This window comes from Dryobates pubescens, chromosome 29 (genome assembly GCF_014839835.1).
Source record: "Dryobates pubescens isolate bDryPub1 chromosome 29, bDryPub1.pri, whole genome shotgun sequence".
Taxonomy (NCBI): domain Eukaryota; kingdom Metazoa; phylum Chordata; class Aves; order Piciformes; family Picidae; genus Dryobates; species Dryobates pubescens.
This window is the reverse complement of record NC_071640.1, coordinates 4,914,139-4,927,764: the sequence shown is the minus strand read 5'-3', so window position 1 is coordinate 4,927,764 and position 13,626 is coordinate 4,914,139. Positions and strand designations below refer to the sequence as shown.

The 13,626-nt window shown below is 47.8% G+C and overlaps 1 protein-coding gene across 1 annotated transcript in view; it reads right to left on the bottom strand.

Moving 5' to 3' along the window:
* Nucleotides 1-12,903, bottom strand: part of LOC104306549 (carboxyl-terminal PDZ ligand of neuronal nitric oxide synthase protein) — a 36,089-nt gene extending 23,186 nt beyond the window's left edge. The window contains exons 1-2 of the mRNA XM_054174404.1: nt 12,678-12,903; nt 8,800-8,871 (exon numbers count right to left, since the gene is read on the bottom strand). Coding sequence (XP_054030379.1) covers nt 8,800-8,871; nt 12,678-12,782 — 177 coding nt within the window. The 5' untranslated portion in view covers nt 12,783-12,903. The remainder of the gene's footprint in view (nt 1-8,799; nt 8,872-12,677) is intronic.
* Between the last annotated feature and the right edge of the window lie 723 nt (nt 12,904-13,626).

Here is a 13,626-nt window from a genome sequence, read left to right as displayed (position 1 = left end):
TGTGGATGGTTTCACCCACAGGACAGGTTTAACTGTTTTTTGGTTTGTTTTGTTTTGTTTTAATGGACCATTCTGTTTGGCTCCTGGATTGTGTCAACCTGCTCTAGTGGGAATCTACAAGTACGCTGATGTTAGCCACACAAGGAGGGTCTCTGCTCCACCAGCATAGCAAAGGCACTCCACACCATGGGCAGCCCCTGCTTCTGTGCCCTTCCCCATGCAATTTTCAGTCAGATTAAGGCACCTCCTTGTTAACAAACTAATCCAATGTGCTCACTACCACTCTGGTTGTCATCTCAATTACATTTTTTCAGACACTAATAAAGTAGCAGTCTTCCATCGTGGCTGATTGTTCTACACCACAATGTAATTTGAAAGCCATTACATTTCATCTGTGTAATACTGTACAACCACCAATATAATGTGGAAAAAATTACTTTATTTCAAGCTAGAGAAAAGCTTTGCAGAGGTTTCATATACTGCCATTTTAGCTAGGGAAATCAAATGCTTCAGTAATATAATGATAATACAGTTAAAGGCACTTTATTTTACAATTAAAAGGTACCTGTCTCGTTGCCAAGATTCTGCAGCAGACAAAAAGCTCTGTCTTGTTCTATTTAGTACTAGCATTTTAATTTAGCTCTTATTAGCCTTCATCTAAACTCCAATCCACTATGAGTCTTATGCAAAACAGTATTAATAAGCCTCACTAGTTCCACCTCCTTGTTGGAGAAGCCATCCAGCTCTCAGCGCTCTAAGGAAGGCACTGAAAGGTCATTGTTGCTTAGAGATGATTTCACTGACTGATCCCTCCATCCATCTGTTATCAATCATACATAGCACACTCTGAACAGGGTGTAAGAACTGAAGCATCTATAAGCACCAGTAACTTCTCAAAAACCAGGTGACAAAAGCACTGGAATGGGCTGTTCAGACAGGCTGTGGAGTCTCCTTTTCTGGAGACATTCAAACCCCACCTGGATGCACTCCTGTGTGACCTCCTCTAGGTGATCCTGCTGGAAGAGGGGTTGGACTGGATGATCTTTTGAGGTCCCTCCCAACTCCTAACGTTCAGTGATAGCGTGTGGCTACTAAAAAAACTCTAAGATGTCTTCTGTTACAGAGGTCTGTGTTCACTGCTAGACCAGTCCCCACTCGTTTCAGCTCAGAATTTAGGTGGCAAAAGATAATACATCATTGTTCTGTGGCAAGAAACCCAGAAGTGATTTAGACATGGAGGTGAGCAGGGTGGAAACCTCCAAAGGATTGTAAGACAGTGGAAAGGCTCTATGAGAGTGAGACATCCCCAAGCAGTGAAAAGGCTGAATTCTCTTGTGCAGTCTCAGAGGTGTTTATTCATCTCCTCCCACTCAAGCAGAGCATAGTCAGCTCTCCACCACAGCCACACAATGCTGCCTAGAAACACTGTGCATGACGCCACTGCAAAGGCATCTTATTAAGAGCTTCTTCCCTTTGCCTTGCGATAGTACAAAGAGCAGAAACTGGGGATAACAAGCTTGGGGAAACCTGAGACAGGGCAGACTCAACTCCCCTAGAACAGCAGCTTCCACATTTTTAAAGCAATTTCTTCAGTTTATGAGAATTTTCTGTAAGGCTAGGAAAGCAGCATGTGTATGAAACACACCTGAGCCTGCCAAGGCAGCCACAGACACCCTCAACACCCTCAGCAAGTTTGTGGATGACACCAAGCTGTGTGGTCTGGCTGACACATTAGAGGGCAGGGATGCCATCCAGAGAGACTTGGGACAGGGAGGGACTTTTTACAAAGGCTTGCAGTGATAGGACAAGAGGGAATGGCTTTAAGCTTGAGGAGGATAGATTTAGACTGGATACTGGGAGACATTCTTTACAGTGAGGGTGGTGACACTGGAACAGGTTGCCCAGGGAGGTCACGAATACCCCCTGCCTGGAGGTGTTCAAGGCCAGGCTGGATGATGCCTTGAGTAACCTGGGATAGTGGAAAGTGTCCCTGCCCATGGCAGTGGAGTTGGTACAAGATGATCTTTAAGGTCTATTCCAACCCAAACCATTCTGTGAATCTATGAAAGGACAAAGAACTTGCTAAGAGGGCTGGGTGCTGAAGGCTGCTGTTGAAGGTGTGACAGGAAGGGATGCAAAAATCCACCTGACATGAATATGGGCTAATGTGTGTGCCTGGGCACCCCAGAGACGCCTGTGGAGCTGCTGCTTAGGTGCTAATTAGAGTTTTCTGGTCTAAGGGTCTCTGACTCCACACTCAGATCGCCTCCTCTTGGGTAGAAGGAGGTGATAGGTTTCCTGGCATAGCTCAGGTAAGACCCTCAGAGCATACTGCAGGACTCCTCTGCCTTCCAGAAAACCCCATCCCTGTGCAGAAGTCTCTGCTATAGCTGCAACAAATAGAGGAAAACAAACTAATGAGGCATTAGGGCTAAACTTAGCTGCAATTAACACTTAATTACCATCCTGAAAACACTTGCTGTATTTTGTCAGGGGCTGGAAAGGTAAAACCAATTAGCTTAATCTTGTGTGGTAGAAACCTTAAACTGGCTCAGATGCCTGCCATGGATGGGACCCTGGGAGTAACTGGCATTTCTGAGACCACAGTGTCTGGAGCTGAGCAGCCTTGCAGGTGAGTTGTGAATGGTACATAGCCCTGCTTAGGGCACCAGGTGCCTGGGTAAGAGAAGGGCTGTGTGGCAAGAATGCCTTGAGCAAAGTCATTCCCTCTGCCCTTGTCTGTCTGAAAGACTGTTATACTCTGTGCCTGTGGCTTTGTTGTGCTGACTGGTATCCTCCCATAACAAAGCAGATGGCAGGTAAGGTTGCAGGCAAAGGTATGGGAGCTGCTGGATAGGCAGACAAAAGTACAAAAAGATCTAGAAAGGAGGCAGAGGGCAGAGCCATTCATGATCACCTGTAAATCTTCCAAGTCACTTGTGTGAGTTCTTCAGTTTGTTGTGGCTTTTTGTGTAGACTTTTAGACTCTGCTCCTGAGCGCTGACTATAGTCTATTCATGTACTGCCTGTGTGAAGCTGCATGAGTCTTTCTTAGGCCTTGGGAGAAGAGCCAAAAGTGACACCAGACTCTCTGCAAAAGGTATCAGAGCAAATTTGTACATGCTCTTGTGTACTCTGGATATGTAAAACCACTGTGCTCTCCTAGCAGATGTAGGCTCTGTCCAGTATGTATTGGTGTAGGTAACCCTGCATGGTTCTCCAGAAAAGCAGGGAAGGTATCTTAGAAAAACATGCTCTCAAGGAGCATATTTTGGAGTATGCACATAGTCTTTTTGATATGGAAGAGAATGAGGAAGAGAAACACACAGGGCTGAGGAAGTTTATTTCTCTGAAGTCCTCCTCTTGTCTTCCCATAAGGTCTGCTGTCTGCCTTTGTTTGTCAGTACAGACATTGATTGGCCCCATGACCCCAGCATGGGACTATCTTCTACAGTACTGTTCCTCATGTGATGTAGTGAATGTCCCTGTCATGATGATATTTCTTTAACAACCTTGGGTGAACTGACATGACCCAGCTGAGAACTAAAGAAAGGTCCACACCAGCAGTCTGAAGACTGCTGAAATATTTTAAGACACTGGAATTGTTTTCTTTCACAGCCCAGGGCTGTTATTAGCTGAACATTTGGATGCTCTTTCAATGAGGCCGTAAGGAAAAGCCCTCCAAGAACAGCAGCAGAGTTAACTGCCATCCAACAACAACAGATCCTGGTGTGCAGCTACAGAGGTCTGCACCAGGGCAAGTGCTCTAACAGTTTGCACTTCCACATTTGACTCTGTGCTTCAGCTGCAGCAGACCAAATTACTTCATTATAGTGGGAAAGGCTGCAAAGACTAACCAAGAAACCCAGCAGCTGGGAGTTCAGCTTCTGCTTTGGTTTTTTTTTGAGTACTGATAACAATTCCAGCTCAGAATAACATGAAGCTGGCATGAAAACTTAACTCCAACTTAAGTTGGGAAGGGCTTACAGGCAGAACATATCAGAGGAATATACGCAGTGGTTATCTTAGTGAACTTCTCTCCTGCATTAAGAAGCCTGTCTCCCTGGGAAAAGTGAAGGAACCATTTTAGAAGAATCTCATGAACAAGTCTATTAAACATCTCTACCTCTGAAATCTGCCTGCCACACAATGATGAATTAAACCAGGACAGCCGGAGGCAGTCACCCTGCCCTTTGCCAGCTGTCCACATGGCTCCTCTCATTCTGTAGCAAGATCAGATAAATTTTACAACCATATTTGCTGCTGAACCTTTGCATTTTCCAGCCTGGCATGGCTTTAAATTTAAGCTGCTGTTTGAAGCCACCCCAGCTATCAGACTGCAGTGCAGGAGAAGCAAGTTCTGTGTGGCTGTCCCTGCTGCCTCTGCATCATAAGGTTGCAGTATAACTTCTTCTGCTCATGCTGATTCAAACTGATGTCATGTCACACTTCGACACTGCCAGCTGATATTTGGCAGTCAGTATGACTTTTAGTGTGGCTAGATTGCACTTGCTCCCTGGAATATGATGTGGAGAAATTGCAAAGTGTTGAAGCTCTGCTTAAGAGCATGGATGCAGTGAGAATGATCAGGGTAAGAGTGAGGCTGAAGTGAGAACCCAGTTCTCATGCCAAGGAGATCTCAGGCAATCCTGATGTATCCTGTGGCAAGGTTTATAAATGTTCCTGCTTCTCTGGCCTCTGGGGAAAAAGACTTCTCAATTAAATTAAGCCTAAGAAATGTGGAGGTAACAAGAAACATATTAGTCTGGATTCTTGCCTCCTGTTTGTTCATCCTGGTGCTTGGATGGGCACAGCACCAGCTGGCTGTTCTCTTACGAAATGATTAAATAACATGACATCTGACTCCTTACTGAGCCTTAATACCTGTTTGGGTCCAAGCTAGACCTTCCAAACAGACCTGGAATTTCTAGGCTTTGTAGAATCTTATGTGCGAATTCCAGGGAAACTGATTCTGTGCCTTAGGGGTAATGAAATGGAATGTCTTGGGGAACTGCTGGCAGCAGGCTGCCTGTGGGGATGACAGGCTTTGACACTTAATCCTACCATGTCCTTGTGCAACTACTCAAAAGTGCAGCATTTCACTGGGACTGCTTGACTGGCAGTGCTGGGCTGAGGGCAGAATTGCTCTAGGGGGGTAACAGCTGACCATTTCTCCTCTGGTCAGTGCTAGCTCTGGAAGGGGGAGAACAGATGCAAGACATGTTGTGATGTGAACCCCTCACATAAAGCTATCCCTTCCCTTGTCTCCCAGGGCAAGATTTCCAAAGCAACCTCTGGAGCTTCAAGGAAATGTTCTGTGTGTTACTAAACCCATCTTTACCCCTAGGCCTGTACCCAGAAGCATCATTAGCAAAGCTTTCCAGTTACTGTTTCAGTGCTGTGTGGGCTCTACAACCTCTTTCCTCTTAGATTCCATGAGAGAGCCTTCACCTGCCTAAGGGAAGAACTTTGTTATTTAGTTGTTCACTAACAGGCAAACAAGAGTCATGTGTCTAGGGAAAGGGTGACCCTGCTAAATTGGTCCCCGCTGTTTGGTCCCTGGAGGAGAACCGTCACATTCTCACATTAGCTGCCACTTGACTTCAACAGGAAGAAAAACCTTTTATTGTACATGAACTCCCTAGGGTGCTGAGAAGGCTCAAGTATCTGTGGATAAATCCACTTCAGCAGAAAGCCAGCTCCACCAGGAGACTGACTTTGAATGCTAGAGATTGTGCAGGTGCTGCCAGACACCCAGACATGGATGGCCTGGGGCAGCAGGAGACAGCAGATACAGTTCAGTGCTTCTCCCTGGGAGGTGAGGAACCCTGCCTGCGCTGGGTGCTTGGAGCTCAGACATGGCAACTTGACGTGCTACTTACTCACGTAGCAAACTAATTTCACCACTTCTCCTGCCAGGGCAAGAGGAGGTGGAGAGATTAGTTTGAACTTTGATGATCATATAATAACATGGCAGCTGTATGTCTCGCTGTCAGAGTCACTCCACTGGGAGGATTAGCAAACTTAAAAGTTGTCTAGCTCTGCATAATGGGAAGCTAAGAAGAGCAGCTTCCCTGTCCTACCTACTGCATTTACATTCCCTCCAGTGGAAGCCTAGAACATGATGAGACAAGGTTTCCCAGTCTGTTATGAAATGGGAATCTAATGTGTGACTAATGGGAGTATTGCTAGCAATTCTACAAGTATCCATTCAGCCAGGACGATGGATTTAAGCTTTACTATGAGAGTGCATGTTAAATACTTACTGCTAAAGAGCAGATTGTGATTTCAGCAGACTAATGTTAAAACATGCTATTTGGGCCTCTCTGGGTGAAGTATCCTACAGCCTGTGTGCTCTGCATGTCCTGAAGTCTTCAAGCAGACTGCTTTGCTAATGCATGGAGAATACCATCCCTGGCATAATTCTTATGGAACTAGCAAAAAGAGCTCAGTACACAGCACAGGATAGTGAAAGGCCAATGAGTAGACTCGGCAGCTGGAGGTTTTTACTTTCCTTACTACCATTTCTTTCTCCCCACACTCTTTAAGAACACATTTGAGTGTTAGGTAGCAAGGCTTTCTCCCTGGGGCTTTCAATCACAGACTGGCAACCAGAATCAGACATAGTAGTAGGGAAGGCAGTTTCAGAGCTTGTATCAATTTACTAATGAAAAACCAGAGTAACCTGCTCTGTCAGAGCCTGGAAAACAGAGAGCTGTGACTCCTCATCCTCCTCCCTGGTCCCTTCAGAAGCAATGAGTAACGGCTTGCCTATGCTGTGCTGCCCCATGCTCAGCTGGCTCTGTCACTGACTGCTCCAGTGATAGCTCAGGCTGCCTCCTCCCATGTTGCAGGGCACAGAGCAGCATAGGAAATGTTGTGCTGGGGCTTGTACTGAGCGACTTCTCTCTTCCGCTCCAGTAGAGAATTCCAGTGGCACACTGGAGCACACAAAGGATGAAAGCTTCTGCACTACGTGCCTCTGCCAACACTTGGCAAGGCTGCAGGACCCTTCTCACTGTTGCAGTGCAAACAGGGACTACTACTCAGAGCAAAATACTAGTTTCCACCAATAGCTTCTTTGCAGTGTTTCCTCCCAGTTGCAACTGGTGCCGCTGAAAGTCCATGGGAAAAAACTCTAGTATGGCCAAGGCCTCTGCATGCAAATGAATGCTACATAAATAACCCCCATCTTCCCTCAGTTCCTAGGTTGTGTACACTATGCACTAGATTTCTCCTCAAAGACCTCCCAGTTCATTCTTTATGCTCTAATTAAGGATCAGTGCCAACTAACTATCTTCAATAGCGGAGCATCTTCCGCTCAGCAGCCAGGAAGTGTCTGAATAAGATCCTGCTGTACAATGCACACATGAAAAGGGAAGCCCTCCCTTTTTGGAAAGAGCTTCCAAGATTAAAACCCCAGTATAGAATACAGGATGCCTGCTTTAAAAATATTGTGTGTTAAGATTAACTGATGGCACCCATGAACACAGAGTGGTTTCTTGCATGCTTCATGTAACACTCAAGCACGCTATCGCACTGCCAAGACTCTGAGCTAGACAACATCATGGCAATAGCAACGTGTGAAAACAGAATGCAAACACTTTCTAGCAACTGATATTAAAATACTGTCTGCTTTTTCTTGTAAGAGTGTTACCCAGTCAAAGATCAGCAGAAGTGTGGTGTCAAACTGGATGCTAAATATTGATTCAGATCAGAAATTGCTAACAGTTGCACCAGCACTGAACTGCCTCTGTAGTCCTCACCTATAGCCTTTGCTTCCTGTAGCTGTTCACCTGTTCCACAAATAACCAGGCAATTTAGATTGCTGCTGCACTGCGTTCTGAGCAAGAGCTGTGCTAATAGTCTGAGCAGAGAAAGGCAGGGGAATGTCATTTCTGAGCTTGGCTGCAGATGAATACATCAGCTCCCCAGCCAGTTACAGGCTAAGTTTAAAAAGCGCTATTCTAAATGAAAATTAGCTGGTTAAATACAGTGGGGGGTGGGGGGAGAAAATAGGATAATCCCCTCAAAGCTTTAAATGGAAGATTCTCAAACCTGCTTCAGCTGATGTGAGACATATGAAGAGACACAGAATTAAGACCCCTGCAAAACTTCAGCCAGGCACAACAGCTGCATTGCCTTTTGGGGTAGATACACTTGAACTGCTTATGTATGAAGCAGATGTAAGCTAGCCACTGTGCTAATCATAGCTAAATCTGGTGGCCATTCACAGGCTGTTCTGAAGAATAAAGGGCTAGAAGAGGAAGAGCACAGACTTGATGAGAAACAGGAACTGTAAAACTGTAGTGGAGGATGGGGGAAAGCAGCAAATTATTCCATGAGCAGCAGAATCCACAAAGTCTAGTCTGATGGGATTTACATACAAAACATCTGCCAGGCCACTGGTATTTCAGTATATAATAACATAGTATATTTGCAACTGTCAATGAATCTGAGTGCTTTTGTGGAGCAGATTGTGTACATCTCATTTTTCACACATGCAAAAAAACTCAAACAGGGTAAATAAATCTCTTAGGTTCAAGGAGAATCCCCTTTCCTGGTGACTGGTGACTAGAGTTTTATGTTTGAGTTTTGCTAACTGATCCCTTACAGGATGGGGCTCTCCTAATATGCCTTAGCAATTTCTGGTGAAGCTTGTTACAACCCTGACTGTGCTGAGATTTGACCTCCATACAGGAAGAGGAAGGGGGGAATGCAGCACAGCACATGGCAACCAAGTCACTCCAGTGAATACAGACATTTATTCCTTGTGTGTTTCAGCTCTTTTGAACTTACCCGAATCCTTCTCATGGCAGCCACAATCTCCACACGGCTGTTGGGCCTGGGCACATCCAAGCTACCAATGTACTGGAAAGATAGAACAGTGAGATGTCTGTAAAGTGCTGAAGTTTATGGTGTAGGCAGCTTTATAGTAAATAGCATCTCTCATTAGTCCCTGCTTTATCAGGGACAACTGCTTATTGTGGATAATAATCAAAGTCAGAGGGAAGTTCATTGATCACACATCAGGTGTGAGCCTCTGACTTCATTCAGATTCTGGATGTTCCTTTACCAGTGCTTTTCAGGACAGTATCTGTTGCTCATCAAGCCATGATCCTATGGGTATAAAAATGGGACTGTCCATCCCTTGTCATTCCTTGCTACACCTGCTTTTAAAGGACCCATAGTTAAAAGCATTAGAAGTTGCCAGGATGTACAACTATCTTTGCTGGACAAGGCTCTTGATTCTAGCCAAAATTTTCAGTCTGGACCATCATCTTTCTAGATGCTACTGTCCCTGTTTGGTTGGACCAGCTCAGCTGTCTGCAGAATCCCAGTAAACCCACTCAAATCTGCATCCAGCCGGTTTTAACTCAGCTTACGGGGGCTGCAGTCCTAAGCAAGCTGCCTGGCTGTGACAGTGGCTGGCCTTGGCAGTGGGTGTTTGTGTTTCAGTGTAAGCACTGTAAGCACCACAGAGTAAGTCCTAGCAGGGTCCCTTACACAAGGCTGGGACACATGGGGCCACCTCTGCCTCTACCACTTCACTGCACCCACATCCTTCTGTGAGCCAGCTGCCATGCTCCTGCATGCAGTGTCAGTACGCCACTGACGCTGCATTGGTTGTGAGGGAAGACCTGCAGGTAGACAGCTTCCTGCTGCTTCTATGTGCTCTTCCTTGTGCTCTCCCCTTATGCTAGGCTGTAACACTTGTATGCCAAAGCAGACGCCAGTTGTGCACCTGCTGGTGCAGGCCATGGGGTACCCATGACAGCACAGGTGCACAGGAGTGCTGCCTACACCGCTGCCAAGTGGAGGAGGCACAAAGCTGCCAGGTCAGCCTTGGGAATGAGGAAAACACGAGTGTCCTGCACAGCCACCTCATGTGTGAAGCAACAGGCCATTAATGTTGTGGTGTGGTTTGCAGCTCTAAGGAATGAATTGCATGTCAAAGGCGTGTTGGTGAGGTCAAGAAAAATGCCATCTGAGGCTGAGCAGCCTGATGAAAACTGCCAGCATGGGCTGGTGCCAGGTGTCCTGCAGCTCATGCAGCCAAGAGCAAAGTGCTGGACTCAGCACTGAGGTAGCTGGCTACCTCAGAGTGACACAGCCCTTCTCTGTATGGCTGTCACAGGCAGGTTTAGTGGGGGCATAGAGGACAGTTTGCAAAGCTTGGTCACCTTCTCAAGAGTGTTTGCTCATGAATTGTGTCTGGTTTTGAGTGTGTGGTTACAAATTGTGAGATGCTGTGGGGTTTTGGTGCCTGTGGAGAGAGTAGAAGAGGCAACTAGTCAGGAGGCACCTGCAAACATTTGGGGTGATATGAACAGAGACAAAATACTTCCCCAAGAAAAGCTTCATAGCTGTCACTGTTACTGACATAGTTCTGGTTTTATTTCTCTGCTGTACCACTTACAGCTTGCAATGCATTTTTATCTTGAAAAACTTAGTAGGCTTTCAGAGATGAGTTCTCCTGGCTCACTATATACTGCTCTTTCTCTTGCCTTGAAATAAACACTGCAAGCAATTTGAAAGGTCATCTGGCTTTTCTAATGTTTCTGTAAATGCCTTTGCAAAATGGCATTTTTAAGAGCAGTTAAGTTCAGCTATAGCCTTTGGTAAACCACACAAGAGTCAAACCACTCAGACCATGAGAGTTTGAGGGCAGCAGGGAAGAAAGCAACAGAGCCAGGATCTCCCTCTGTGCTGATGGTGAGGGCATATCTGTATTGCTCCAGATCTGTGGTCTCTGGGTTGCAGGCATTTCCTTCCCTGCTCCGTGGTGGCTGTCAGTACAGTCACAGGTAATCCAGAATAATTCAGTGCAGCCAGCTGGCCTTTTGTCTGTGAACAACAGAGCTGCAGCAGGGAACAGGCCGTGCCACCAAAGAAAAATTAATGGGTGGGGACAAGAGGAGAGCTGGTGACTGAGCCAGAATTGATCCTCCCAAACTCCCTGCTTTGGCCTCGCTGCGGCTTGGGTAGTCATGTTCCCAGGCAGAGCCCTGCCAGCTCTCGAAGCTCTGCACAAACAGCCACCTTTCCAAAAGCAACTCCCAGTACTGACCTCCTGAAGTTTGTCCCTGAAGATTACAGGGCAAGCAAGACAGTTTGCTATGTGGAGATCAGAGACTGAATGTGGTCAATAGGATTGCCTGGTGCGAGACACCTGGCAGCCACTTACAGCCTTGTCATTGTCAGAGTTGCAGCTGACTGATGTGCCCACAATGAGTGTCTTAATTGGAAGAGACAGATTTCAGAGCAAAATACAAGCATGTTACTAAGGTAATGAAAAAAGCCTAACTCAGACACACACATCTCAACAGCATGTTAGCCACTCTCTGAATAAGCTCTGGATGCCTGAAGGAGCCCCTTTCACTCAGTTAAAGGTACAGTTGCTTCACATCTTCTAAAAATCAAAATAAGGATTTTTCTTCTCCTCAGCAGAGTCTGTGTCATAGCAAATGTTAATTTAAAAAGAGAAATCAAAGATTGTTCTGCTTCCCTATGAAAGACAGAGATTTTTAAAGTCCCTGATGAACTGTCTACTCAGATTCATCCTATATCCTGCTTAAACCTTACAGCTCTTTCAGCAGGAAAACCAAAATGCACCAAATCAGAGCTTTATTTCAATATATATGCCACTTCTTCCCAGCTCAGGAGACAGCAGGCGTGAATTCCATTTCTAATCCACGTTAGGCCACCTGCAAAGAGGGTGAAGGGAACCCTAGAGTTGCTCCAGCAAAATGCAGTTCTTCTTGTCAGCTGAATTAAAAACCCATTCCCTGCAATGTCTACAGAATGCCAATTCCAGTGGAGTCACTTTCAGAGAGCAATGCTGTGCTGCCAGATCTCCTTCATGATCAATATTAGATTTCTGACAGAATCAGTGTTCCTCTCTGATACCTGAAGACTGCCTGCATTTAGACGAAGACCTTGCCTGCCCAGCTTTCCATGCAGGGAACAGGTCAGATGGAGTAAGGCGCTCAGATGGTTTTAAGCAGCGCATAACAGGCTGCTGGTTTCCAGGGGAATAGAGAGCTGTTACCTCGCTGCAGTAGGAACAGGGTCCTGCCTGGTGGGGAACAGCACAGGCACCAGATTGAGCAAGGATGTGCGCCTGGCACAGGCAGCATCCAGTGCAATGTCAAGAGGGGTCTTTCCAGATCAGTTCCCAAATAACACACAGAAGGCAGCTTCTAAGGGTTAAAGAGCTGAAAAAAAAAACACTGGGAAGAGAGCAAAAACCTGTTTGATTGCAATAATCAAATGTCAGGCTTTTGTAATTTATTGGTGTTTTCTTTAAACTATCTTAGATCCAGCACACAGGTGCATGGGCTAGGGGCACTGCCAGAGATGAAGAATACCCCATAGGCACTGCTGGAAGAGGGCACAGAAAGCTCCGGCCTTGAGCTCCCAGTGCGATCGGTCCTGTGGTGCCACTGTCCCCATGGCCAGCACACGCTCCACCGGTGGTAGCTGTGCCCAGGGTCGGTCCGCAACAGGCGAGGGCTAAGCGGGCTATGCAGGGAAGCCTCTGTCAAAGCCCACCGGAGCCGGGAAGGGCCGAGGGGCTCTGACAACGAGGCAGGGAGTCCCTGCTGCACCCCCCGATCGAGGGTCCCGCTGGGCCCGTCGCCGCCCGGGGGTGGGGGAGCGCGGCCGGGGCTCACCTTGGCCTGGAAGTGGATGCCGTGCTGGAAGGCCTCCTCGTTGTGCAGCGGGACGCGGGAGTCGCAGCCATCGTCCACCAGGTTGTACCGGTTCTTTACCGGCATGGCGGCGGGCGGCCGCCTCAGGCCGCGGCCCCACCGGGCATCCCCGCCGGCAGCGCCCGGCCCCCCGTAGCCAAGGGACAGGGGTACGGACTGCCGGTGCCAGAGCCCGGCCGCGTTTTGAATGAGCGTCCGCGGGTGCGAGCGGGGCCCCGGCCCTCGCCGCGGCGCCATTGGCCCGAAGTTCCCTCATGTGATGCGGGGGGCGGCAGGAGCCCGCCCTGCCCGCGGCCGCCCCGCCTCGCCCGGCAGCGCCGCTGGCCCCGGTGCCACCGCGAACCGCGGCCCGGCTGCTGCAGGGCAGGGTATAGACGTCACGGGGCCATGGCCGGCTCTAGCACCGCGGAGGTTCCCCGAACCGACCGACACTGGTTGAGCCCCGCTGCAGCCGCCCCGAGCCGGTGCTCCGGGCCTTGTGCCACCTGTTTTGGATAATGCCACGTTCAGCATTGCCTCGGGCACCCGGGGACAGCTGGACTTGGCCCTCGGGGAGGAGCAGAGCTCCGTGGATCTGGAAAGGTTTTGTCTTGTGAAGTCTCCTCTGTAGGCTGGGCAATGAATCCCTGAAGTGTCTGTCACGTTGGGGTTTGGCTTATGGAGGTTATGTCTGGAGTTCACTTCACCTGATGGTGCCATGTTACAGAGGAGCGATTCCACGGCACAACCATGAGGGCACAATACCAAATCCCAGTTGTCAGGTGTAAACGCAGAGCAAGGAAATGTCCAGAACATGCCTTGGAGTAGGTGTTGCCTTGGCTGTGAGCTGCAGCACTGTGCTCCTGGTGGCAAAGGTTATGCATAGAGACTCATTTTAATCAAATTGTTTTGGGGTTTTTTTTTCTGGACA